Below are 24,954 nucleotides of genomic sequence, written 5' to 3'. Positions count from 1 at the left end.
AGACTGCAAACGATAATCATAATTCGTGTTTTTAATATAAACAACTTAATAGACTGAACCACAAATTTATCGACGTTATTTTGTTGATTGAGATTCGGCAACTTCGGATGGTTTCCCCGTTTTCTACGGAATATGAAGCATTTTTCTCCGGTCAAACCTTCTATCGAACATCGAAGTAAAGAAAATGAGTTTACTCGAAGGATATTACGAAAGGACATAGATTTTTCGACAAACAGTTGTGGTTACGTTTTATGCAACTGCTTTTTGTCAGGGAGAGTTTTCAAGGGTATTGCAGATGGTAAATCAGTTTCCGCGTTGGAATCAATTTTTCACCTTAAGCTTTTGGGTGTGACTTTCATTCTTATCATGCTCTGTACAACTGCAAGAGCTAGCACTCTCCCGAGGCTACCTGTTTATCAAGGTGAGTTATGACGACAGTTACTTTAAGTCTTAACTTGTAGCTTGTACTAAAACTCACCATGTTGTTATGCATACGACATATTTTTGACGAAGTGAACTTCAGCAGCAAAGAATTCGTGCAGTGCAGTGTTTTAATTTGTTTCACGAAGAGGGCCTCTGATGTGATAAAGATAAGCAAAATTATGACCGTTTTATTCATGATTACATTGTATTTGTTGTGTGTGCTGTGGCGTTGAAGTTTACACTTAAACAAAAACTGTTGATGAGAAGAGCATTGGCCAATTAACGTTATCTTTTTATTACAACTAAACGGTCTGCTTCAAATGTTTGGATGAAATGATGCGAGAAGATAAGTTTAGAAATTATATAGGCTACCATTTCATGCTACTGTTTTCTTATCAACTGCACATTTCCAACCACACTGACACTTTCACTCTGCTATCTGCGACTGTGTGTAACTGCTTCAGTGAGGCTGTTTCTGTAACATGAATATGACACAATATGGAAAAGAATTGTGTTCAAACAAAAGCTTTTTGTGGAGAAATGTTGTCACGCATTTCAGTAAACCTACATGTACCAAAATGCTGATACAGCTTTTACATGTCAGGTGTCCTGCTTAACGAAGAGTTTGAACGAATTACAGCGATTGGGTTGATTTGTAGGCAGTTTTAAATACTTTGATGTGAGATTTGCGTCGTAGTTTTGCTTTGATCATGAAAATCTGAAGCAAGAAAACCGCTCTTGCCTTGTAAGAGCCAACTTTATAACATCAGACTTCAGTGTAGGCCTGTTAGCTTGAAGGAGTCACAATGCAAATGCATGAAGTACAATTAAAAATCTACTACTTGCATTTGAAGATGAAAAAGTGATCTCACTTAACATTTATTATGCGTTGATTAAATGAATGTTAAAATACAGCAACATTACATTGCGTATCAGTTTGTCAAAGTTAACCAGAGTTGTTTGTTCAATTGGAATGTCTGATTATTATATTTCTACGTTTTAAGATAAAGTTTTTAATCCGTTGTGTTTGGTTTTGTGGCCTAAACTTAGCGCATAGCATAGCGGGAAGGTAACTTTTATTAGCTGCAATAGCGTAAAGTTTTATTAAAAGACTTTACTATTTTTGTTGATTGGTTGTATGTAGTTTTGCGGTATATTTGTTAATAAATGAATCCAACACGTACGATGAGTTGACACATGTATTGCATGCTATCTTCGACTTCAGCGTTCCTTGTGTAAACGTTCACCAGTTGGATTTGCTCGTGGTGTGAGATGAAAGGTTGATCATATTTCGCATAATTATTCCAAGTTATTTTCTTGCATTCCGCACGTTGTTGTTTGAAGTCTGGCTGTCGTTTCTTCACGTTTTTCATGCAAATATTGATTTTCTGTTTGTGCTGAGAACAGCTTGTGTGTATTTTGCAAATCGGTTCACCTTTTTGTGATTCTATCAACATCAGGCTTCACTGGAATGCACAAGCACACGCAAGTGAAGCCGAATTCTTGTTCTGTTTATTAAAATTTCCATTCATTTCCTATCTTCCCAAAGCAATAACACCTTTGCAAGAATGTGTTCTTGTGTTCCCGTGCCCTGTGTGACCACTGACCAATCACCAATTGCCTCGAGTGGTTTTAGGGGACGTTTGTTGATCCTGTGCTTGACAAAAGAATTGATCTTTGCACTGTTGTTGTTCGCAGCTCAAATAGTGAAGTTATATCTGTGCTTTTACAACCAAATGCATGTTTTAGATTGAGTAGTTGAAATATTTGTTCTGGACTCTGCAACTCTAGTTCATTTTGTCAGTTAGTGACTTTTTTAGTACACAGATCACACAAGCAACTTGGAATATTACCTTGGAAAATACCTTCACAACAACCGCGTTACAGTCTTCACATGTTACTTCAATAGCTGTCTTATTTTTTCACAATTAGGTAATGGGTTTTAGTTCATAACTGTTTGCATTGCCATTTGTTAGCTTCAAGCAGTGCTGAACACACATGTATATCCCTGGAGATAATCTTACTCATGAAAGTTGCCCGCCTGAACACAGCCCTAACTTGTCATTTACAAAGATTTATCATTGAACAAACGGAAGAACTTGATTTCATGATATCATGCAACAGTCATGCAATAGCACGTTGGGACGCGGAAGTATCTGTCAACCACAAAGCCGTGTTTAAATTCGTTTTTCCATTACATTCAATCGCTATAAGCCGTGGGAGGTGTACCGGTCTCTAATCTCTGCACGAAAACTTCCGCATGCTGTGCTTGATGAAATTTGACGTCTATTCAATATAAGTTCATTGCAATGTTGAAGTAATTTTTGTCTGAAATTTCCTTCAAATCATTTCACGTGAGAATGAGAACCCGTGATGAAGTAGGCATTGATGTCTCTCAACCTCTGAGAATTGCCTGACGTTTGTTTTTTGCCATATATCATCATCGCAGAACATTCAACTGATGTGAGGATATGAATCTCTCGACTGCCAAGAATGAAGAAATGCATTTATCTTCCAAATTGTAAAGGGATTTTTCAGGAAAATAAGTTTTCGTTTCGGTTGCTTTGTAGATGCAAAAAATGCAAAGAAAAGAACGACAATCACACCCACAACCAACTCTCCCAAAGGATCTTAAATGTACCAAATGTAACCGAACTTTTAAAGCCAAGATTGGACTAATTAGCCATTTAAGAACTCACCGTTAGCTTTTATTTTATTGCGAAGGCCATCATCCTCGAAAACGAGGGATAGCCATCATCATCATCATCATCAGTGTTCAAGCTAATTAAGACGAAAATATTATTTGAAACATGAAAGAACAAATAGCTCGAAGTCTTGACAGAAGTAAGACTTCTGTCATCACTTGTGTTGCCTATGAGATATAAATCGTTTTTGTTATCAATGCAACAGAGAAGCAAGACTGCCAAACGCAGATTGAACTTTTTAAAGACGCGTGTTTTTCCTTTGATTTATTGCTTTGCTGCGTGGAATCGCTGTATTAAATATATAAATTTGTTGCAACTAGATCTGAACCACCCATGAGACACCTAGCATATATCATATTTTGCATAAATCAGATTTTGTTATGTTTCTACAAGTCATTATATCTCCTCAGCCATTTCAAGCGTCGAAATAAGGAAGCTGAAATAGCCCTTTTTTTCAACTCTAACGGTATTGTTTCCATTGTTGGACATTGCAGGTTTTGCTACTTTCACAATGCAAAGTAGCCTATTGTTGCTACCCTCTGACTCCTTGTCAAAAGTAATCACTATCTGTAGGAACAACACCCAGCCCAGCTTCTCACATGTGCATTGTGCAGTCTCCACCCCGGCAAGAAAGTCTATACAGAAGCTATGAACTGTTTTTGTTGAAACGTCTGCCGTACAGTGTGAGTGCATGGAGGGGGGAAAGATTGTGTTTGCAGCACAAAGATATGCTTTAAAAAATGGATGTTCTCAAACTTCTTCACTGACCAAGGCTGGTGAACCGGAAATGAATCTGCGGAGCCACGAGTTTTGTTCTAATCTAGAACTAGAGCTGACATCGTCTTTAAGCTTTTTCGTTGAGCCGCAGATCCAAAACTAGTTCTAGCTCCAGTGTTGCGTGGAAAGCTAATTTATAGTTTAAAAATCAATTTCAACGATGTTGATTATTATCAATTATTATCAACTTTACGAAAAAGTTAAAGTAACATACATTCCAAATGAATAAATCAGGAGAGTGTTTGAAAGTACTGCCTCTTTATTGGCAAATCCTACGAAACGTTCTTCATGAAAGCGAAGCTATTTTTTAAAAATACGTGCATCCTCCGGAACTAGTGGATTAATCAAGTTTAGTTTCGAAGCTAGAATCTGGTCCAAATTCTAAATCTTATTTGCAGCGGTGGCTTCTCAGCTCTAAGTTTAACAGTGTCCATGTATTTTTTATTTGTGGACTTTGTGTTGTTTGTATGTCAGGAAAAGCAACCTTGATAATTTTGTTGTGGATAGATATTCGAGTTTTATCTTTAACTTAAATTGTTCTGTGTGACATCTGTCTTTGCTCAATTTCGTTGGTAAGAAACATAGTGTGGTAGGTCTTTTGTTCCTTAACTGGTGGCTGAAATCGTGCCGGCATTTTTTTGACCAATTTGAATTTCAAGACTATTTTGTTTCGGCATTTTGGTTTTGATTTGTGATGTTTTTTCTGATACTTGGAATGCACAAAACAAACTTCGAATAATGTAAAGCGGGTGTCGAAAGCAACAGCGGTTTTTGTCTGGATGGCTACTGATCAGCGTGCAATCGGTTAGCTAGCAACAATGAATGAGATTTTTTTACATTTTCTACAGAATTGTATTATACAGTTTGCGTGCAACAGCGATCAATTCGTTTGCTTCATTGTTCTGTCACAATTGAAGAGTCCATGGAAATATTGCCTGCAAAATAGTTTGCACACCTCTGATCCAAAACGCAACATTTCGATTTGATTTAGGATGCTCTCGCACATTTTTTGTTTGGTGCTAAAATGAGATGTGTAATTTAAAAAAGTGTCACGTTGATGTTTTCAAATATGAAATAACTGTTTGCGGAACACACAGCTTTTGTTGATTTTCGCCAACCTCTGAAAACAATTCTTGCCGCCAACGTCGTTGCCCTTCATATCAACTCTTGCTCTTGAACTTGTATCACATTGCAGTGTGGGAAAGTCACATCTGGAATTCTGTTTCTTGGATAGATTAATCGTTACTGTAATGGAGTTAGGCTTATCGTGTTTGTAATCACGTTTCAAAACCCACAGTTGTGTGTGGTGTTTCCCACCGCAGATTTGTCATGGGAAATTATGATATTTCGTTATAGTCTCGAGCAACAACTACACATCAGTATGGTGTTGTAATGATGACATTAAATCATTACGTAAGAGATTGCTTTCTTTTTTGTTTGTCGAGATAGAAATCACCTTAGTTTGATCCAGCACCATGAGTCTATAACAATGCATCTTTGCTTATGAGTTTGTTTGCTCGTCATGTAATTGGCTGTGTGAAGCTATGGTAGAGAGCAGTATCTTTTTCAGACTCCACAAATTATTGCTCCGTAATGTGGTAGATGGAGATGCCTACATTGCCTACTTACCATTTAGGAAGACTCTAAGATTGATTGAAGAGAAATTATGAGAACAACTCCGGCACATATAATAAATATGCTAAAACAATGAATACTATTAATACTACAAAAAGTGCTCAATGCTAAGCAAAAAAGCAAAGCAGAGCGAATTAAATCAATTATAGTTATTACTATCTGAATTCCAGCCTGTTTCACCTATACGGATCATCAGAAGTTCTTATTCAAATAGAATTAGAGATGTACCGATACCAATATTTTGGCCGATACCGATCCCGATACCGATATCACTTTTTCAGGCCGATACTGATACCGATATTTTGGCCTATACTTTGGTGTTGCAAAAAGATGCAATTTTGGTACTTGCAAGGAATTATATCAAATGTTAAGTTTTATTTTATTTGCATAAAACTATTAAAAAAGCTTTCAATTGGCACAATTTATTAAAGATTCAAGAATCCAATCTCAACCGCATTTTTGTGTCATAATAGTAGGTTTTAGTAATGAAAGGCCACCATAATTGAGGACTGGGGTATAAGGGAAGAAACATTACATCATAATTGGGGTTTCTGAAAAATTAAATAAAGTGTTTGCGCAAACTCTTCAAATAGGCTATCATAATTGATAGTAAGATGTAAAATGTAAACCAAGTGATTTGTGTAGTCGTAGAAAAACTATTCGACAAGTAATGTACAACCTAAGGGCGCTTGTCGTTTGGTTGAAAAGCTTTTGCCAGGCCAAGACCACCCAGGCAGCAAAAATGCACAATCCCGCATCGCCTCCACGCTGCTAAACGTCCAAAAAACTGTGCAACCCGGCTGCCCCCATCAAGCCGGCTCCACCAGTCCGCGACCCAACTTCCACCCCTCGCTGCAACAAACCCACCAAGCCCAAACAATGCCACGGCAGAACTAGCAGGCGCAAAACGAAAGCAATGGGACCACGAATCCTCACCAAACCCATCAAAACGGTCCTGCCGTGCCCAAGACGACAACCCCACCGCGAAGAAAGGAGCGCCCCTCCCGGCCACTAGCAGCCGCGACCCGCCAACCACAACGGTGCAGCTTCCACACTAGCCATTTCAATTCTTGTCGATGTCAATTCTTGCTACAAAACGGCTGCCGAGAAACATATAGTTGATTGGATGGTCTAAATGGCTAGCGTGGAAGCCACACCGCTATGGCCAGCGAACTGCAACAGCCCGCCGCACCAGTGAGCGCCTAGCCCCGCAACGACAGCCGGGAAGAACGCTCCCCCCACAATGAGGCCGCCATCCCAGGCGCAACAAGACCACTTATTGACCAGCCCAGCGAGGACCCGCAGTCCCACCGCTCCCACCCTGAGCCCACCCACTCCGCCACGACATTGCCCAAGCTTGGCGAGTCCACCACAACGAAAGGCGGAAACCAAATCACAAACCGACAGAACCAGCCCACCAAAAATAACCAAGTTACACGGGTCCCCCAAACGTCCAGCAACGTAAAAACGATGCAAAATTACCCATTTCCGCCACCTGGGCAGTCCTGGCCTGGTTTTATCCTCTGTTGAGAGTAAAAAAGAAACACAAATGATAAATATTGGAGAAATTGAGTCTCCTTCACAACTTAAGAATCGAACAACGCAAAACTGCTGAAACAAAACGTTTTGTTTGAGTGAAAGAATCACTGTAAGCAAACAATGCCAAAAGGTGCGCGCATGAAGTCATGGGAGTGTGAGGTATGGTATCAAAAATTTGAACAGGTTTTTATTTTTCTACATCAATGTGACGTCAGTTACTACTTTAAAAAATCTATATCTTTGCTTCTGTAGAAAATCCGCAGCAAATGCCTTTTTTACATGTTTAGTATCGGCCACAGTATCGGCCAAATTTTGCCGATACCGATGCCGATACCGATACTCAAAAAATGGCCGATATCACCGATACCGATATATCGGTACATCTCTAAATAGAATTATTCAAAATTCTATTTCTATTATTCAAAATTCTATAGAATTATTCAAAATTCTATTTGAATAAGAACTGCTGATGATCTGTATAGGTGAAACAGGCTGTTAAGGATTCAGATAGTAATAACTAGAGATGTACCGATATATCGGTATCGGCATCGGTATCGGTGATATCGGCCATTTTTTGAGTATCGGTATCGGCATCGGTATCGGCAAAATTTGGCCGATACTGTGGCCGATACTTAACATGTAAAAAAAAGGTGTTTGCTGTGGATTTTCTGCAGAAGAAAAGATATGGATTTTTTAAAGTAGTAACTAACGTCACATTGATGGAGAAAAATAACAACCTATTCAAATTTTTGATACCTCACACTCCCATGACTTTATGCGCGCACCTTTTGGCATTGTTTGCTTACAGTGATTCTTTCACTCAAACAAAACGTTTTGTTTCAGCAGTTTTGCATTGTTCGATTCTTAAGTTGTGAAGGAGACTCAATTTCTCCAATATTTATCATTTGTATTACTTTTTTACTCTCAGCAGAGTATAACACCAGGCCAAGACTACCCACTGGGTAGTCGAGCTAGCCATTTAGACCATCCAGTCAACTATATGTTTCTCGGCAGCCGTTTTGTTGCAAGAATTGACATCGACAAGAATTGAAATGGCTAGTGTGGAAGCTACACCGTTGTGGTTAGCGAATCGCAACAGCTTGGCTCGCTGTACTAGTGAGTGCTCATTGCTCAACCTTGTGCTGATAGCCGGAAAGAAGCTCCTTTTTTCACAATGAGGTTGTCATCTTAGGCGCAACAAGACCATTTTGATTATTTTAGTGAGGATTCGTAGTCCCATTGCTTTCATTTTGAGCCTACTTATTCTGCCATGACATTGTTTAAGCTTGGTGAGTTTATTAAAACAAAAGGTGGAAAGTAAATCACAAACTGATAGAACCAGCTTACTAAAAACAACCAAGTTACACTGGTTTTTTAAACGTTTAGCAACGTAAAAACGATGCAAAATTATACATTTTTGCTACCTGGGTAGTCTTGGCGTGGCAAAGGCTTTTCAACCAAACGACAAGTGCCCTTAGGTTGCACATTACTTGTCGAATAGTTTTTGTACGACTACACAAATCACTTGGTTTACATTTTACATCTTATTACACTGGCTGACACAATTTTTGGTGCCGGCGGTTTTTGAACTGATTTAGACTAACTTTGGGGCGCTGAATCCGAAAATGCAATCAGTTTTTCTCCATCAGGTCAACTTTTTAAGTTACAGTGATTCCACTGCATGAGTGAACTTGTGCATAAGGGCCATTCCGTGTCGATTCACACAGTCAAGAAATTCAACCTTTCGATTTTCTTTAAATTTTACACACCTTTTTACTATTCTATATGATGAACACTTGCAAAATTTGAGTGAAATATATTAAGAAACACGAGAGTTATGAACCATTTAGTTTGGGGGGGTCTGCTGAGGGGGCACAATTTTTTTTATTTTTGGCCATGTTTGAGGCCCTATTACTGCTAAACTAAATTAGGTAACGACCCAATTATTTTACAGGTGATAGTAGGCCTACTTCTGCCAAATATTGAAAAAACAACATCGTTCACTTTGTACTCTAAAAGGTCAAAGGTCATAGACTCCCAAAGTTGGCCGTTTCCAGCTCTCAGCTAAAATTTTTCAAAATTTGAAAAGCTCACCAAGACCCCATTTTTGATTGATTTTGGCTAAAATTTGGTGGAAGTGTTGTTTACAGGATTCTCTATGAACTGAAAAAGTTTTAGTACAAAATATTAAATACATTGGGAGATATTTTATATGAAACATGGGTCAAAATGGACAAAAAGCTAAAAATGGGGTCCTTTTAATATCCTGGTTACCCATGACCCCAGAGAAAATTTGCACTGAAATTTTATCCACATATTCACTAAGATATGACAAGTCCACCATGTAAAATTGATCCATGGTTCTCAATGTTTTATAGAAAGTATGCGTCAAAGTAAATCCAATTGTGGCAACCCTTCAAAAACAGGAACAGGAAGTTCTTCACTGTGTACAAGTGTGTAGCACTGGCCTGATTGCTGAAGCTAGGTTTGGATATTGCAAGAAAGTCCTATTTCTCCTGTTTATGCCTTTTGTGTTTACTGCACAAAAACAGCAGTCGCTATTATGATATTTTGGCTCATGCTACACCATTAGACTTCTTTTGTTTCATCCATTGACGTAAATGTTCTTTCAAAGTTTTGCAAACAATGTGGGGAGCCCAAGACTTATCTTGATCTCCAACTTCACTTTACAGCAAAGTAAGCAAGAAAACTTTAAAGTAAACAGTAGTAAAGGCGTGGACACACAACACCTCCAGACTCCACACCTTTACTTTCCTACTGTAAAGTGAAGTTGGGGATCAAGATAAGTCTTGGGCTCCCCACATTGTTTGCAAAACTTTGAAAGAACATTTACGTCAATGGATGAAACAAAAGAAGTCTAATGGTGTGGCATGAGCCAAAATATCATAATAGCGACTGCTGTTTTTGTGCAGTAAACACAAAAGGCATAAACAGGAAAAATAGGACTTTTTTGCAATATCCAAACCTAGCTTCAGCAATCAGGCCAGTGCTACACACTTGTACACAGTGCAGAACTTCCTGTTCCTGTTTTTGAAGGGTTGTCACAATTGGATTTACTTTGACGCATACTTTCTATAAAACATTGAAAACCATGGATCAATTTTACATGGTGGACTTGTCATATCTTAGTGAATATGTGGATAAAATTTCAGTGCAAATTTTCTCTGGGGTCATGGGTAACCGGGATATTAAAAGGACCCCACTTTTATTTTTTTTCCATTTTGACACATGTTTCATATAAAATATCTCCCAACCTATTTAATATTTTGTACTAAAATTTTTTCAGTTCATAGAGAATCCTGTAAACAACACTTCCACCAAATTTCAGCCAAAATCAATCAAACATGGGGTCTTGGTGAGCTTTTCAAATTTTGGAAAATTTTAACCGAGAGCTGGAAACGGCCAACTTTGGGAGTCTATGACCTTTGACCTTTTAGAGTGACAAAGTGAACGATGTTGTTTTTTTAATATTTGGCAGAAGTACTATCACCTATAAAAAAATTGGGTTGTTACCTAATTTAGTTTAGCAGTAATAGGGCCTCAAACATGGCCAAAAATAAAAAAATTGTGCCCCCTCAGCAGACCCCCCCAAAATAAATGGTTCATAACTCTCGTGTTTCTTAATATATTTCACTCAAATTTTGCAAGTGTTCATCATATAGAATAGTAAAAAGGTGTGTAAAATTTAAAGAAAATCGAAAGGTTGAATTTCTTGACTGTGTGAATCGACACGGAATAGCCCTTATGCACAAGTTCACTCATGCAGTGAAATCACCGTAACTAGAAAACTAGATCTGTTTTTTGTCGGCTAGTGTTATCAATTATGATAGCTTATTTGGAGAGTTTGCCCAAACACTTTTCAGAAACCCAAATTATGATGTAATGTTTCTTCCCTCATACCCCAGTCCTCAATTGCGGCGGACTTTAATTACAAAAACCTACTAAAACCTTGATATAATTCCTTGCAAATACCAAAATTGCTTCTTTTTATAACACCAAAGTATCGGCCAAAATATCGGTATCAGTATCGGTATCGGCCTAAAAAAGTGATATCGGTATCGGGATCGGTATCGGCCAAAATATTGGTATCGGTACATCTCTAGTAATAACTATATTTGATTTAATAAATGTGCTATGTGGTGGCATGTGCTGCTGCCTCGGTAGATTTTTCTCGATTGAGTAGCAACTATTCACGTGATGCCTAGGAATTGTTGGAGTTTTTTTAGAACCCCTAGGTTGTCCATGCCACTAGAAGGGTGCAGATCGTGGTAGTCAATGAATGTGTATTGGGTCGTTTGTTCTGCAGCACATTTGCAAGAGGCTATTGTTTGCATACCCCAACAGTGCTTATTTTTCCAAAACCTTTCTTGATCTATTGTATTTAAGGTTACCAAGATTTGCGTGAAAGTGAAGAGCCTGCTAGGAAGGGGAGTAGACTTGAGTAAGTTTGCTGCTTTTCGAATAAACGGCTTTCGTAACACTCAGTGGTGATTAGTGGCTGTTCGGACTTAGGAGAAGATGTATAGCAAGACAGGGGGACATCGTTCATGGGCAGAGCTCGTGCTGACAAGGGTTTGATAAAAGAACGTTTTGTGAAGGAAAATCAAATTTCTCCGCATTGGGCCTCTCAAAAGTTTGGAACGATTGTGAGATTGCATGTTTTGTAAACAGGAAATTGACAAACAACTTGCTTGGAAAATGTTCTTAAAGAATTTTCATTTCTTAGTCGTTCGACTCATTACTATTGCTGCCACTTGTATAAAGCTCATGCTGTTTATGTGGGTCTGCTACTATTCGGTGAGTCCGATTCGGTGAGTTCATAACCTCTAACCCTTAACCTTAACCCCAAACCCCTAACCCTAAAACGGCAATGATAATTAGGCTACGGTACCCGATAATTTAAAAAAAATTGAAAAAATCCCCCGTTAAGGGATCGGACTCACCGAATCGGACTCACCGAAACGGGCCATTCCGGTTTATGTATGTGCGAATTAAGTGCCCAGCTGCCAGTAGGGGTAGAAACTGGTTGAGCCAAATGATGACCATACCCGTGCTAGATGACGACTTCATCCTACCAACTAATGAGGATACCTAACTTTAGCATGGACTCATGACGTCATGTAGTAATTTAGTTGCAAATTGAAGAACTGAAGCAGGTTGTGGGAAAGTGAAGAAAGCGCATTATAATTATTGTTACAATTTTTAGTTTTTTATAGGCGTTGGATCTTTCATTATAACAATGACGCCACAACAGAAAATATGTTTTCATATTGGTTTGGTGTTTGACCGACTTGTTTTTTGGACATTTTTTTCCAAAGTTTTGTTTGTATGGTCATGGTGCGAATTTATGTGGTGTTTAAAATGTTGATGTTTTAAAACTGAACGTCTCCACGCTTTAGTGTTTCATTTTAAAGAAAAAGAAAATTGTTTACAAGTGCAAACAAATTGTATTCAAACTAAACACACCTTTGTGCATATGTGTTTTAGTGTGTTCTTTGCTACTGGTGAATCATGATAATTTAAAAGTTCATCATTTTTTTGGAATGCATCCTATCAAAAAGGTTTGAGAACCGTTGGTGTACGAGAACACCTGACCGTCATTTCAGTGCTTGTAGATGGGTTTAGTTTTACGATGCGGTTTTGTCAAGAAGAGAAAACATGGATTTTGCCTACCAGTGCTTCTGCGCACCTGCTCGTACTCACCTCAGAATGCAATCAACCGAAGCAACATTATGTCTTACGACATTAGGTTTACATACCTAAGCATAATTATGTCTTTGGCACGCTCTTCTCATAATATGTTTTTCAGCTACATTTGCACAGAAAGGTTGTGGTGGAGATTACACGCCTTATTAATTTTAGAATACCGAGGTAAATATTCTGCTTCGTTTTAACATTTTAACCTTTTTTTTGAAAACTCAGAGGCTGATGTTGGATGTTGCTAAAATACACTTTCAACAGCAACTAACAATTAAACACGTTTTCAGTATGTTCAGGAAAATCATGGGCAACCACGTTCATGAACTCAAATGGGGCCACTTGGTTTTGATTTTGTTCGAGTTACTGTGTTTATTTTGTGAATAAAATAGTTTATTGACATTTTTCTGTTTTTCAAGTGACATTAGTTTTGTCCACGAAATGTGAAGCGGAACTGTTGCCGGTAACAGCTTAGCCCACGTGTATATGTTTAGATACTTTCTTTTTAAGGCTCTGACTGTTGTACCATGTATATATAATGTATGCTACAAGCAGAAAATCTTATGTAGATTTTGTTGCCAATTGGACATTTTACTTTCTGTGTGAGCCATCATGCAGTGGCTTTTGATTTATCAAAATTTTGCTTGCATTTAATGATTGTTTTCACCAATGCCAACCATAATACACATTTAAAGAAGAAACGCCCTTTCCCTCAGGAAAGCTACGGTCTTGCTATGTAGAGGAATTCTCCTTTGGGCTTTTCATATTGGCTGCACAGTGGAGGCGGATCCGTTCAACTCAGAACGGGTGCACAGAGTGGAGGCGTATTAACCAGCTTAGTTCAGTTCTCCGGTTACTCCACTTTTTGGTACAACTATTTCTTTTCAGTTTTACAAAAAAGGAAGAAACCCCCCGTATTTATTTTGCACCACCAAACATTTTAATTATTGAACGATTTATTGTAAAGAAATGTGTGAACTTGGCGTTGAAGCTGTTTTAAAATTGGCAAGGATTGTTTCGCGAAACTTGTGATGCGTTGGCCACGTGTTTGAGCTATCACATTACTTTGTATGTATAAAGCAGCTGTTTTACTCGCGTGCCTGCTTTTAGGTTGTTACATTCAATAGACGGAGTTAGACAACATATTTGCGATAAATAACAAAGACAAGGCAAACCTTTCTGCCATCTGAGCTGTCATACATTAATGGAATCCTTCAATACTATTTGATTTGAGGGTCAGAATATTATCGTTCCGACACCGTCCTTTGTCACATTTCAAGTGGGTTTACCTTGTAATTCTCTATCACCTGCTTAATTCATGTCAAGTGGACGCTGATTGACAGATAACCTTGAAATATTTTGAAGTGTGAAAATGTTGAGTTGGTTACCCAATTGTAACTGTCATGTTTTAACAAGGAGACAAGTACGACGTAGAGCAATAGCCTCAGTTCCAATCATTTGTCATAAAAACTGTGCTTCAAATGCTAATACTGCTATCTTATAATCATCAAATTCAAAATACTCGTTGTAAAGGATACATTTTAGGGAGCAAGTCTTTTAGGCGCTGACAGTTAGGCGCTGGTCTAATAGGCGCGCACACTGTGGCGTCTGGATATTTAGGTGCGGAGCACTGTGGCGCCCGGTCATTTAGGTGCTATTCCTAGTAAAGTATGTAGATTGTATCAGCATGGCAGCTTGCCAGAAAATTATATCATGGCTTCCGTGAGTGAAGCTGCTTAAACCGCCAATGCTTTTCACACAAAATGTTTCTCGATCAAAAAGACTGTAGGCTAAATTACGTAAACTTTTTGCTTAAAATTTTCCAAATTTTCTCCATAATCATTCTGCTGTACCTCCTAAAGCATTGCGCGCAGAAACGAAGTAAAATTTTTCTCATGTGCAGAATTGTTTTGGCATTCGATTAAACTACATATATTTTCAAATTATTTTATCATGCTTGGGTAGTAAAGATTATAATGAAGTACACTTTTCTGCCAATTTTTAATTTTTTTAGAAATTAGAAAAAACACCGTATGGAAAGTTGCTAGTCGTACATTGAATGTTTTAAATTTTATTGCAAAGCTTTGCATCTTCGGATAGCTGAAGATGTATGCTTTCATTTGATGTCAAGATTGTGCGTCTACGTCGATCACATGAGATGTTTTTACGGCGTAAATACAACAGATTTGTGTGAAAAATGTCTGGTTATTTAGATTAAACGTCTTGACCTCGGTGGTTGCGAAAGAGACACTAAACATCAGTAAAAAAAATCATACCTTAGTCTATATTGAAGCGGGTGGTTAAAATTTTAGTGTGCAGTGCCTGACTTTGCAAGTAGCCTAGGCTACAGCAAAGAAGCCACAGCAAGCTCTTTTGTTTGAGAAGGTAGGCTACACGAGGTGGAAGGATGAAGATTTTTATTAAACAATTAATAAATACGAAAAATGCGCAATCAAACACTGCAACGTATACATGAAGCCATCAGCAGCAATTTTTTCACGATTACGTGAAGTTGAAATAGTCGAAGCTGCCATATCAATCTTTGCTTTATGATGTGGCAAACTTACCAAACTTTTCGGTGCAAATGAAGTGCTCAGATCCAACATCGGCTTATATGCAGGGCAATTAGACCACCTGATCTTCTCAGGACACGTACTTCTGGAGTAGAAGTTGCCGGTTTAAAGGCGCAGCTTTGTGCAATCTGTTACCTTTAATAATTACTTCTACTTGAGACGGATAGATCGTGTGGAGTTGAGGTGCGTGAAAACGCTCTACTACTCTTGATATTAGCACATTTCTACAGGACATTTGCAATGCATCCTGAACACAAGTTGCAGCCGGATGGAACTTTACTTAATCTGTTATCTTTCGCAATTACTTTTGTTCGGGATGGATTGGCCATGTGACGAGAACGCGTAAGACGCTCTACTACTGTTCACATGAATACATTTCTACAGGGCATATAGGCTACACCTTGGCTACAAGTTGCAAGCATAATGGTGGGACTTCGCTCGTTATTAAACCTAGTCGGGGTTTTGACGGAAAACCAAATTACTCTTCACTTAAGCCTACCGCCCAGTTGAATACAGGCTACGGTACATTTTTTACTGATGTTTAGTGTAGTTATTATTTGACCTAACTAAAAGTGAACTCATACATGTTCGGAAACTTGAATAATTTATTGATAAAGCTTTCGCCGACGCAAACCTGGACTAACAAGAAATAAATGCTGAACACGCGCATTAAAAAAACAACATATTTTTCTGTTCAATATAACATTTTGTGTGAAAATCATTGCCGGTTTAAGCAGCTTCACTCACTGAAGCCATGACATATTTTTCTCTTCAATATAACAATTTGTGTGAAAATCATTCCCGGTTTAAGCAGCTTCACCCATATATTTTTTCTGTTGAATATAACATTTTGCGTGAAAAAGCATTGGCGGTTTAAGCAACTTCACTCACTGAAGCCATGACCAACAACGCACACGCATTAACAAAACAATATATTTTCCTGTTCAATATAATATTTTGTGTGAAAAGCATTGCCCTACGCCCCTACCTGCTAAGCTGATACAATCTACAGACTTTACTAGGAATAGCACCTAAATGAACGGGCGCCACAGTGCTCCGCACCTAAATATCCAGACGCCACAGTGTGCGCGCCTATTAGACCAGCGCCTAACTGTCAGCGCCTAAAAGACGTGGACCCACATTTTATACATAGATAGTCGAAGATCATTAAATTGTTTTAATTAAAAAATCAAACAGCAACAGGATTGTAAATTACTAGATGAAAGTAATTAAAATGAACTGCCATTTCCTGGTGGAATTTATGGCGTCACAGACTAAATTGTAGATGGTGGTTATTATTAGAACTGCCTACAAGTTTGGCATTCCTATCTAATTTGTGTGCCTTTCCCATGCAGTTGTATAGTTAGGATCATGACGGCCTTTATAGACAGAATCTACAGATTTTGAAGTAAAACCTGACAAGCAGGGTGCCTATCAGTTCGTGTTTAGTGTTGTGACCGTGTAATATTTTAAATTGATTGTCCTGCTTTGATATCATGCACGCTATAATGCCCGCGTTTTGTCGCTTCTACCTTTTTCTAGACCTCTGCTATGTTTGTGATATATTGTTTTTTCGTTGTGATGGTCAGAAATAAAATCAAACTGAACTGATGTTCTGGTAGCGTATTATTGCTTTCGTTGGTGAGCAAAGGAGAACCTTTATGACAAGACCTCTGTAATCAGTTTTATTTCGTTGTTAAAGTGTTTATAAGACTGATTTTGTTTGCTAAGGAAATGGATATATGGTCTCTTTGATTACGATTTGTGTGTGATTTGCATTTTGTTTGTGCATTTTTGTTCAGCAGAACTACGATAGGGAATTTGCTTTGTTGAACCACACTCATAATTATAAGCTTTTATTTGATTGCTGACAAACACCACATAAACTTAACAGATCACATATTCAACTTCAAAACGGCTTTTAAGTAACCATCTCGTTATAATTTGCATTTTTACCCTTTGATGGAGTATTGTTATTTGCATTGTGCTGGCGATATGACAGCCTTTGGGCCTGTAAAACATTTTTTTGAAATTTTGCTGTATTATTGTAAGCTATGCAAAGTTTTGACCAAGGCTGTTCGGGTCCGACACTTATGAACAAAGAATAACTGGCACCCCAGACTAACGCTTACCCGAAACTCAGGTTGTGAGTTGTACATGGCGAAGCCAAGATAACACTGTCCGGTGACCCCTTGACTCTCAGTGTAGCCTGCGACAACACTGACACTTTGGGGTGGTAGAAGGTTGTTAAAAGTCGGGATAAAAGATGATGTTCAGGATTCTATGTAATTAATAGCTTTGTATTGCTAGCATAACTTGACTGTTGTTTTAGTGAACATTGTAAGTTAATTGCCGGGAACAGTTTGGCAACATCATTATCATTGACCTGTCGTGACCCCGCACCAACCCCGTGCGACGATCGTTCATTTTTAGGTGAAAAAAGAACAAACTTCTGTCGTCGACTCTTGTACAAACTAATTGTTATTTTAACTAATGTTGTAAGATCAGGCTTTCTGTTTTGGGTAACTGTAAATTATGAAAAGAACTCCCAGGGCGTTAAGTGATAAAAAACTTTTTGCTTTTTTTTGCATAACGGTAGGCCTACTGTTGTATGTGCTGGATGAATTTCGTACCAAAACTGCCACATCAATCCAACCTCAGAGCTATTTTTGTCATAAAGCAAATCCAAAGAATGAAAAGGCGCTCCAATGAAAAGTGCAATCGTTAAAAATGTGCCAGAAAGCATCTTTCACAGAAAAACCTTTCATAAAATTGCATCTCCACCGGAATGAGTGTTTCATAAGCCTGTGAACTTATGTACGTGAAACAAACATGGAAACATTAAAATAAGCAATTTCTTGGCGAAGTATAAAGCGCTACATACAACACAATCTTTTGTTTAGGGTGTGCGCAATTTTTACGAATAATTTTTATGTATGATGCAAGTGTGAGAACTAAGCTGGGTATGAAGTGCAGGACATAAATTTGTCAAGGTTTTTTTTAATTATGATGAATATTTTGTTGGAGATTTTTTTTCACTTCACCACTGATCGGTTTTTGCCACCGGTTTTTATTTAGCAACTATACCAGCTCAATCATGAATGAAGTTTTTCTTTGGTTGGTATTGATCGTTTAAACAAATTGTTTAGGAATGTCATCTTGTCTTTTTAGATAATTTTCATGATCTCGGAAACCGCAACTATGTTTTTACTGCTAATTGGTGCCTTTATCAAGTAGAAGTTGTATTGTAGCCGGAGGGGTAAACAGTCTAGACGGCGATGTTGCATTATGTTATTGGTGCCAGTGGCTTACGTCTTCGTTATCTTATTTTTATCACAATTAATTGCTGATATTTTTTGTGGTCTGTTTCTACCTTATCCCGTAAACTTGTATCTTACGTACTCAGAGATCCAACGTTGGCTGAAAATTTCCAATCTGCCTCGTTTAATTACTACCCTGTCATAACGGATAAAACAAACTCTGAATTTTATTCTTTTGGATGAATATATTTGAATGCTAGAGATTTAGTGCAGACGTTTCTGCGACGTTGCAAAATTGTAACATTTGATTCTTTGGTTTTGTTCGTTTTACGCATCACTGGAGATCACAACCTAGCCAGAAAATCAGTATTTTTTTTACATTAATTCCACGTCGACGTTGAATTAATGTAGATGTTGAATTATTGTAAAAAAATAATGATTTTCTGGCTTGAATAATAATAACAATATTTATATAGCGCCACATCCACAGTCAAACTATGCTCCTGGGCGCTGTACATGACAATGGTGATAGTTAATACGGTACTTTCAGTCTTCAGTTGAAACTAAATTTTAGTTTGAAAGTGTCTCCAGATATTAAAATGATGAAAAATCATCTCCTGTCCTGGATAAACGTATAAAATTCTTGGCAAGTTTATGCGATGGGCGTTTGTTTTTCTAACTTTTCGCCTCAATGTAGCTATATGAAGACACTGTTCTTCTATTGTATGTATGTTCTTCTATACTATTGTATGTTATTTTAATTATGTGATGTTGCTCATCTTGCTTGAATGCCTCCATCAGCTATTTTATCTTTCAGATGTGGAGGCTGCTCTTGAGAGCACCGTGTGCGCTGTGAGAGAAGAAATAGTTGACATTCGGAAGATTCATACCAATCTTCCTTCCAATGCGAACTATAACCCATCTTGCGTCCTCCTGAGGAAGTGCTCTGGATGCTGCCAGAATGACTTACATAAATGCATGCCAACATCCATTTACTCAACAAAGGTGGAGGTAAGGAAACGTTTGCACGCCTTAGAGTTAGAACAGCGTTAAATTTAGCGCATCTATTTTCTTCCTGAACTTCATAGAACATTGATTTTGGGCGTAGTCTTCCATGTGATGTTTATTTCCTGTGGATTTGTCAGTCATGCATGTTGAAACCTTATACTTAGAATTACACAATTAGAATGTTTTCTTTTTTTCAAGGTAAGGATTCAATTGACAAGCAGCGATTGAGAACTATGTGGCAATAATTAGTGGTGCGATACTGATGAGCCCAGCCTCATAGGCGAAACAGGTGTTTATCGCCGAATTCTTGCTACACTCGATAGCCGAAAAACACAATTAGAAAATTGTTGCTTCTAGTGGAGAGGTTTCCAAAATATTGAAAGTTGTTTATCATTTTGTACGCGAAGAAAACATCAGCCTTAGAAACTGTATTCGCTAAATAAAATCTTTCATGAATTTGGATATTTTGGTTTATTTATTGAAATAGTATTCTATCCTACAACATTGAGGTGAGAGTATTTTCTTTTTATCTAATTAATTATTTTTTGCACTGTTTAGATTTCTCAAGAACTTCTGTCTCCCCGACGTCTAAGTTACATCACCCTCAACTTCACACAACATGCCGACTGCAGATGTCAAAGGTGGTACCTGCTGACGTCGTTGTGAATATTTTGTTTAAATAGTGAATGTTTCCAATGCTTCGTGAGGATATTCTTTATGAAACCTTTCATGCAGTTGGTTAGTTTTAATCGTGAGCTGCTACCTAAAACGTTCTTACACAAACCGGTCGCATGTCCATCAATTATTGTTGATCCACTGACTCTGAATGGCAGTATCTCATCGACTCGTATGGAGCGAGTCTTGAGCGTTAAGCGTTTAATCCAGAAGAAATCACTTAGCTAGAAGTGCCACAAATTATACAAGTTGTTTTATTTTGATTCAATTTGGTCTCAACTTTTGAATTGAAAACTAAAAACGCAGCTTGAACAAAATAAAATTAACTTTTTCCTCTACGCTATTGTCATACACCACGTAACGTAATGGAATTTTCAGCTAACTTATACAAGTGCACGATGCCTTGCGATTCTCAAAGGGTCTTGTTTTTTGCCTTACAAAAGTCGGGTGCATCAGCATATGCTGTTTGACATAATTCCTATAACCCGCCTTATGCTCTTCACAGCTCCATCCATCCAACTTGCATTCCTCGAGTGTGTAGTGATTCTGAAGTCTGGAATAAGGACAAGTGCCTTTGTGAAGCACGTTGTGCCCCCAGAGAATGTGGCCACCGAAAGCAGTGGAACCCAGAAACGTGCCGTTGCCAATGCCAACAGTGCCATCCTAACCGTCTAGTGCACTCTCGTTTTATCCAAGATGAGGTGACATGCATATGTGCCTGCAGACACGCTTTCAGGAACAGGATCAGGTGTAAAAGAAGACCCCGGTTGAGTACCAGCCAATGCACGTAAGTACCTACGGTAGACAACATGCGCTTTGTACGTTGGTTAACAAGTAAAAACCAGTTTGTTATTCCAAACTTGATGAGACCTATTTTATCGACATGATACTGCAGTTTAACATGGATTGCACACATATCTTGCTGTCACTCACACGACTTGATGATTAAGTATGTAACAGATTGGCCATTGATTTTGTTACTAGTTTTTTTATGACCCCGTTTTTATATTTTATTTCATATTGTTCAACGACAGGCTAATTTTGTTTTATTTTTGTTGGTTAACGTTTTTTTTTGTTTATTACTCTGTCATTGTCATCATTATCCAACTCCGGTTTTCTTCCCATTAGTGGGGGTGGCCGGTTTTTTTCTTGCAGCGCCTATTCTCCATCTCGTTCTGACCATCGCATCTTTTTTCCTCAGTCCGACTTTTCCTGCCTCATTCTTCACCTGTTTTTCCCATGTTCTTTTTGGAAGCCCCGTTTCCTCTTCCCATCTACTTTCAAAGTCAATGCCTTTTGAAGAAAACTTCCTTCCTCCATCCTTAGTACATCGATATAACGTATTTTGTTCATTTCAGATGCGTTTCTGCGAGAGGGTTTTTCGGACATTTTGCACAACCTAGATCGTGACACAAAAGTTATCAAATTTGACTTGGCAACATTGCTTCCAAGTGCACGTGGCATCCAATGGGCCTATACTGGTAGATGGGTAGCATGGAAAGCCAAGGGACTTTATGGTAGATGGAAAAGGTGTTTTGTAAACTCGTCACTCTGCAGAAGCTGATGCGAACTCTTCAAGAAAAATCTTGACACCAGCGAAGAAGACGCATTATGATATCACTCGGCTTTTCGTCTGTGACATCACCAGAAATTAACAATTTTATTTACAGTAGAATAGCGATATGGAACTGTAATTCTTTCGACAGGTTTGAAGCAAAATACTCGATGTTTTGTTTGTCAAAGGCCGATCGTTTTGTGTGGTGGAATCATCATGAAAGTAATCGTGATTTGTCGCCATGTTTACAAATTCTTAATGTCAAGCAACATCTCTTTAACGTTATATACAATTTCATATTTTCTATGGTTGACCTCACGCGAACAATTGCCATGTCTGTGTCATCACTTTTCCTATGTTTTTGCATCATTTGTTGCAATAGTTCACACATAGGTCATAATATGTGGACATAACTCGATTTTATTGGAGAATTTAAGTCACAGGGTTGTCCTGGGCTGCATGCTTGCCACATACGATGGTGAGTAAACGAACATAATGTGGAGGCTTCTGTATCTACATAGATTCCCGACCTTATTTTTACATGGATGTTTTGTTAACGGTGATTTGTAACTTTTTCTGTTGTTCCCTTTGAAAGTCTGAGGTTACAACTTTGTTCGGAAATTTCCCTAATTAATGTTGGCCAGTCTTTCACAATTCGTATGTGCTTTTTGGTCGAAACTAAATTCTTCGCTAAAAAGTTTGAATGACAGTAGAAGAAGACAAAGAATTTTTCCTTCAAATGAAATGAAATAGTTAGAATTTTTCTTTTTCTTAACAGTTTTGCGTCGAACAGTTCTACGGTATTGTTATACGTAACTTCGAATTTTTAGCTTTAGAAAATCATTATTGGAATGAGAAAATATTTAGTGCTCATCACCGCGGCTCTTCAGACGTTCATTTGATTTTCTTCTAGTCACGCTTGAGTTCAGCGAAAGACTGCATGAGGTTTCCGTGACGTTACATAAGCAAACAAACATAATGGCGTCACAGATCGATGCACCTTCAAGTTGCAGAACTATGTGAAAGTGAAATACGCCTAAAAGAAATGTCATTGCGACAGGGTCATTGCTTTGTTTGAAAAAAGACAAACAGCTCCAACTTAAAGAAAAGTTATTTTGATTACGTTACTTTAATGTCTCAGGACATTGCAGAGGCAATCTCTGGTAGTTGTGAGTCAACTTTATATTTTGCCCACGTGCTTTCCTCTGGTGCATCGGTATTCCGCGAAGATGGTTCTTTCTTTGATGCTTTAAGAAGGACAGTCGTCAGTTGCTGAGTGAAAAAGTCAGAAATGAAACAGATTGCACTTCGCTTCGAGCTTTAAAACAACAAGATGCTCATGTTTCTATTCTGAACCCTTTTCAATTTAAAATCATCTGTTTGTTATTGACACTTTGTCGACATCTTGTGTTAAGCATGCACAAATCAAGACAACACCAAGCGATACCACTGAAAATTAGACCATCGTATCATGTGACTGGCCAACTTGAAAAGCCGCTAAAGTGGGATTAGGTCTTTCGACACTTTCAGTAATTCTAACCTCTTTTCGGTGACGCGCCAAATAATAGTAATTCTAACGAAACAAAAATTGCAAAATGCATCACATTTAAATCAGAGGCAGCGTTAATTAATAGGTTTCGTGGATCCTGTTAAGAATTGACCGTTAACTTCGTGAGGCTGTGAAAGCCCTGGCGTCAATAGAAATTTTCAATAACGCTCAAAACCGGAATGTTCAATGAACACTTGAAACCAATCGAAAATGGAGCTTGAATACCTTCGATGACTAATTTTATGCATCTTTGCGAGGTGCTGGAGAGGTATTAGTCAGCATTTGGTGTAGCCTACAAGTTTCATGCATTTTGCTTTTCAGCTGTATATGATTTCGCCTTTGCTACTAAGAACTTTATTTAAATCGCTTTTATTTATTTTTCACAGTTTGTGCGCTTGCTTTATACTGCATATCGTGTTACTTGTCAGCTTTTGAACAGTTCGTTACCAGATTGTCAACGACTTCTACAACATGTCGTAACAAGAACATTCTATGATAAATAGTGACGTTAAGATGCAAAAAAATGTCAATTTTCTCTGTGCCTTGCCACAATCAGTAGTTTTCTTAACAATTTTTTACTTGTACACAATGTAGATTTTCGTATGGATCACAACCATGTAAATGTTATTAAAAAAATGTTCCTAAATTTTTAGGTCTTAATTTTATGCTTGTATTATATTTTTTATGAGAAGCCAGTTGGTTTCCTGATCATAGGTCTTAGATTTACCATATGTTGTTGCAAGACACTAATACACAGATCATATTGCAACCTGCACGTGTTGAATGATCTTGCTCAATCTTGTAGAGGCTTTGAATGGATTAGATCAGTGTTTCCCAACCTTTTTTTACCCAACGCCCCCTTTATGTACTGGCAAAATTTTACCGCCCCCAACAAAAACGATTAATTACGAAAAGCGAATATTTGGTATTAGCACAACAACACAACTGAATCCCTTCTCCACCAGGTATGAGGTAGGAAATGCTACCACGAAGATACGCGCTCTTTGACGAAATCGTTACACTGGGCGGTAGATGGGTTAAACCAGAATGTCCCCTAATAATCAAAACGCCCCCCCCCCCCTTAAGCCAAGGTAATCATGCCGCCCCCCTGCAAAATCAAAACGCCCCCCCCCCCCCGCGGGCGGTACCGCCCCCGTTGAGAACCACTGGATTAGATTGATAAAATATCTGTCGTTGGACTGAGGAAGCTTCTAATGACTCTGGATTGTGATATCCTTACTGCTTCACGCACTTTTACATAGATCATAAACAGACATAACTCAGCAACAACACTACATTTAACATTATAAAACAAAAAACAAAAAGCGAACGTTTTCGGCTAGTCATATAGCCCTTTTCAAGCCTATAAGAAAATACATTATTAAAAGAAATGCTAAAGAATCATATAGTATCACAGCAAAAATATGGTCAAAGCTAAACATTTGAGAAACTGCCTCGCTCACACAAAATGATAACTGAAAATTACACAGCACAACGGGTCAAGTATTTCAGAGGTAAAATTAATTGATTGTTCAGA

General features: G+C 38.1%; 1 protein-coding gene across 1 annotated transcript; it reads left to right on the top strand.

Annotated features, from left to right (window-relative positions):
* Positions 1 to 287: 287 nt before the first annotated feature.
* Positions 288 to 24,178, top strand: LOC145772175 (vascular endothelial growth factor A-like). The gene is made up of 5 exons (XM_082584022.1): positions 288 to 421; positions 19,448 to 19,641; positions 20,197 to 20,279; positions 20,819 to 21,100; positions 21,672 to 24,178. The coding sequence occupies exons 1-5, from the start codon at positions 367 to 369 to the stop codon at positions 21,721 to 21,723; spliced, it is 666 nt and encodes a 221-aa protein (XP_082440148.1). The 5' UTR covers positions 288 to 366; the 3' UTR covers positions 21,724 to 24,178.
* The last annotated feature ends 776 nt before the right edge of the window (positions 24,179 to 24,954 follow it).

The sequence above is a fragment of the Aplidium turbinatum genome, chromosome 6 (assembly GCF_918807975.1).
Source record: "Aplidium turbinatum chromosome 6, kaAplTurb1.1, whole genome shotgun sequence".
Lineage (NCBI taxonomy): Eukaryota > Metazoa > Chordata > Ascidiacea > Aplousobranchia > Polyclinidae > Aplidium > Aplidium turbinatum.
Note: the sequence above shows the minus strand (reverse complement) of the source record. Positions and strands in the feature narration are given on the sequence as shown.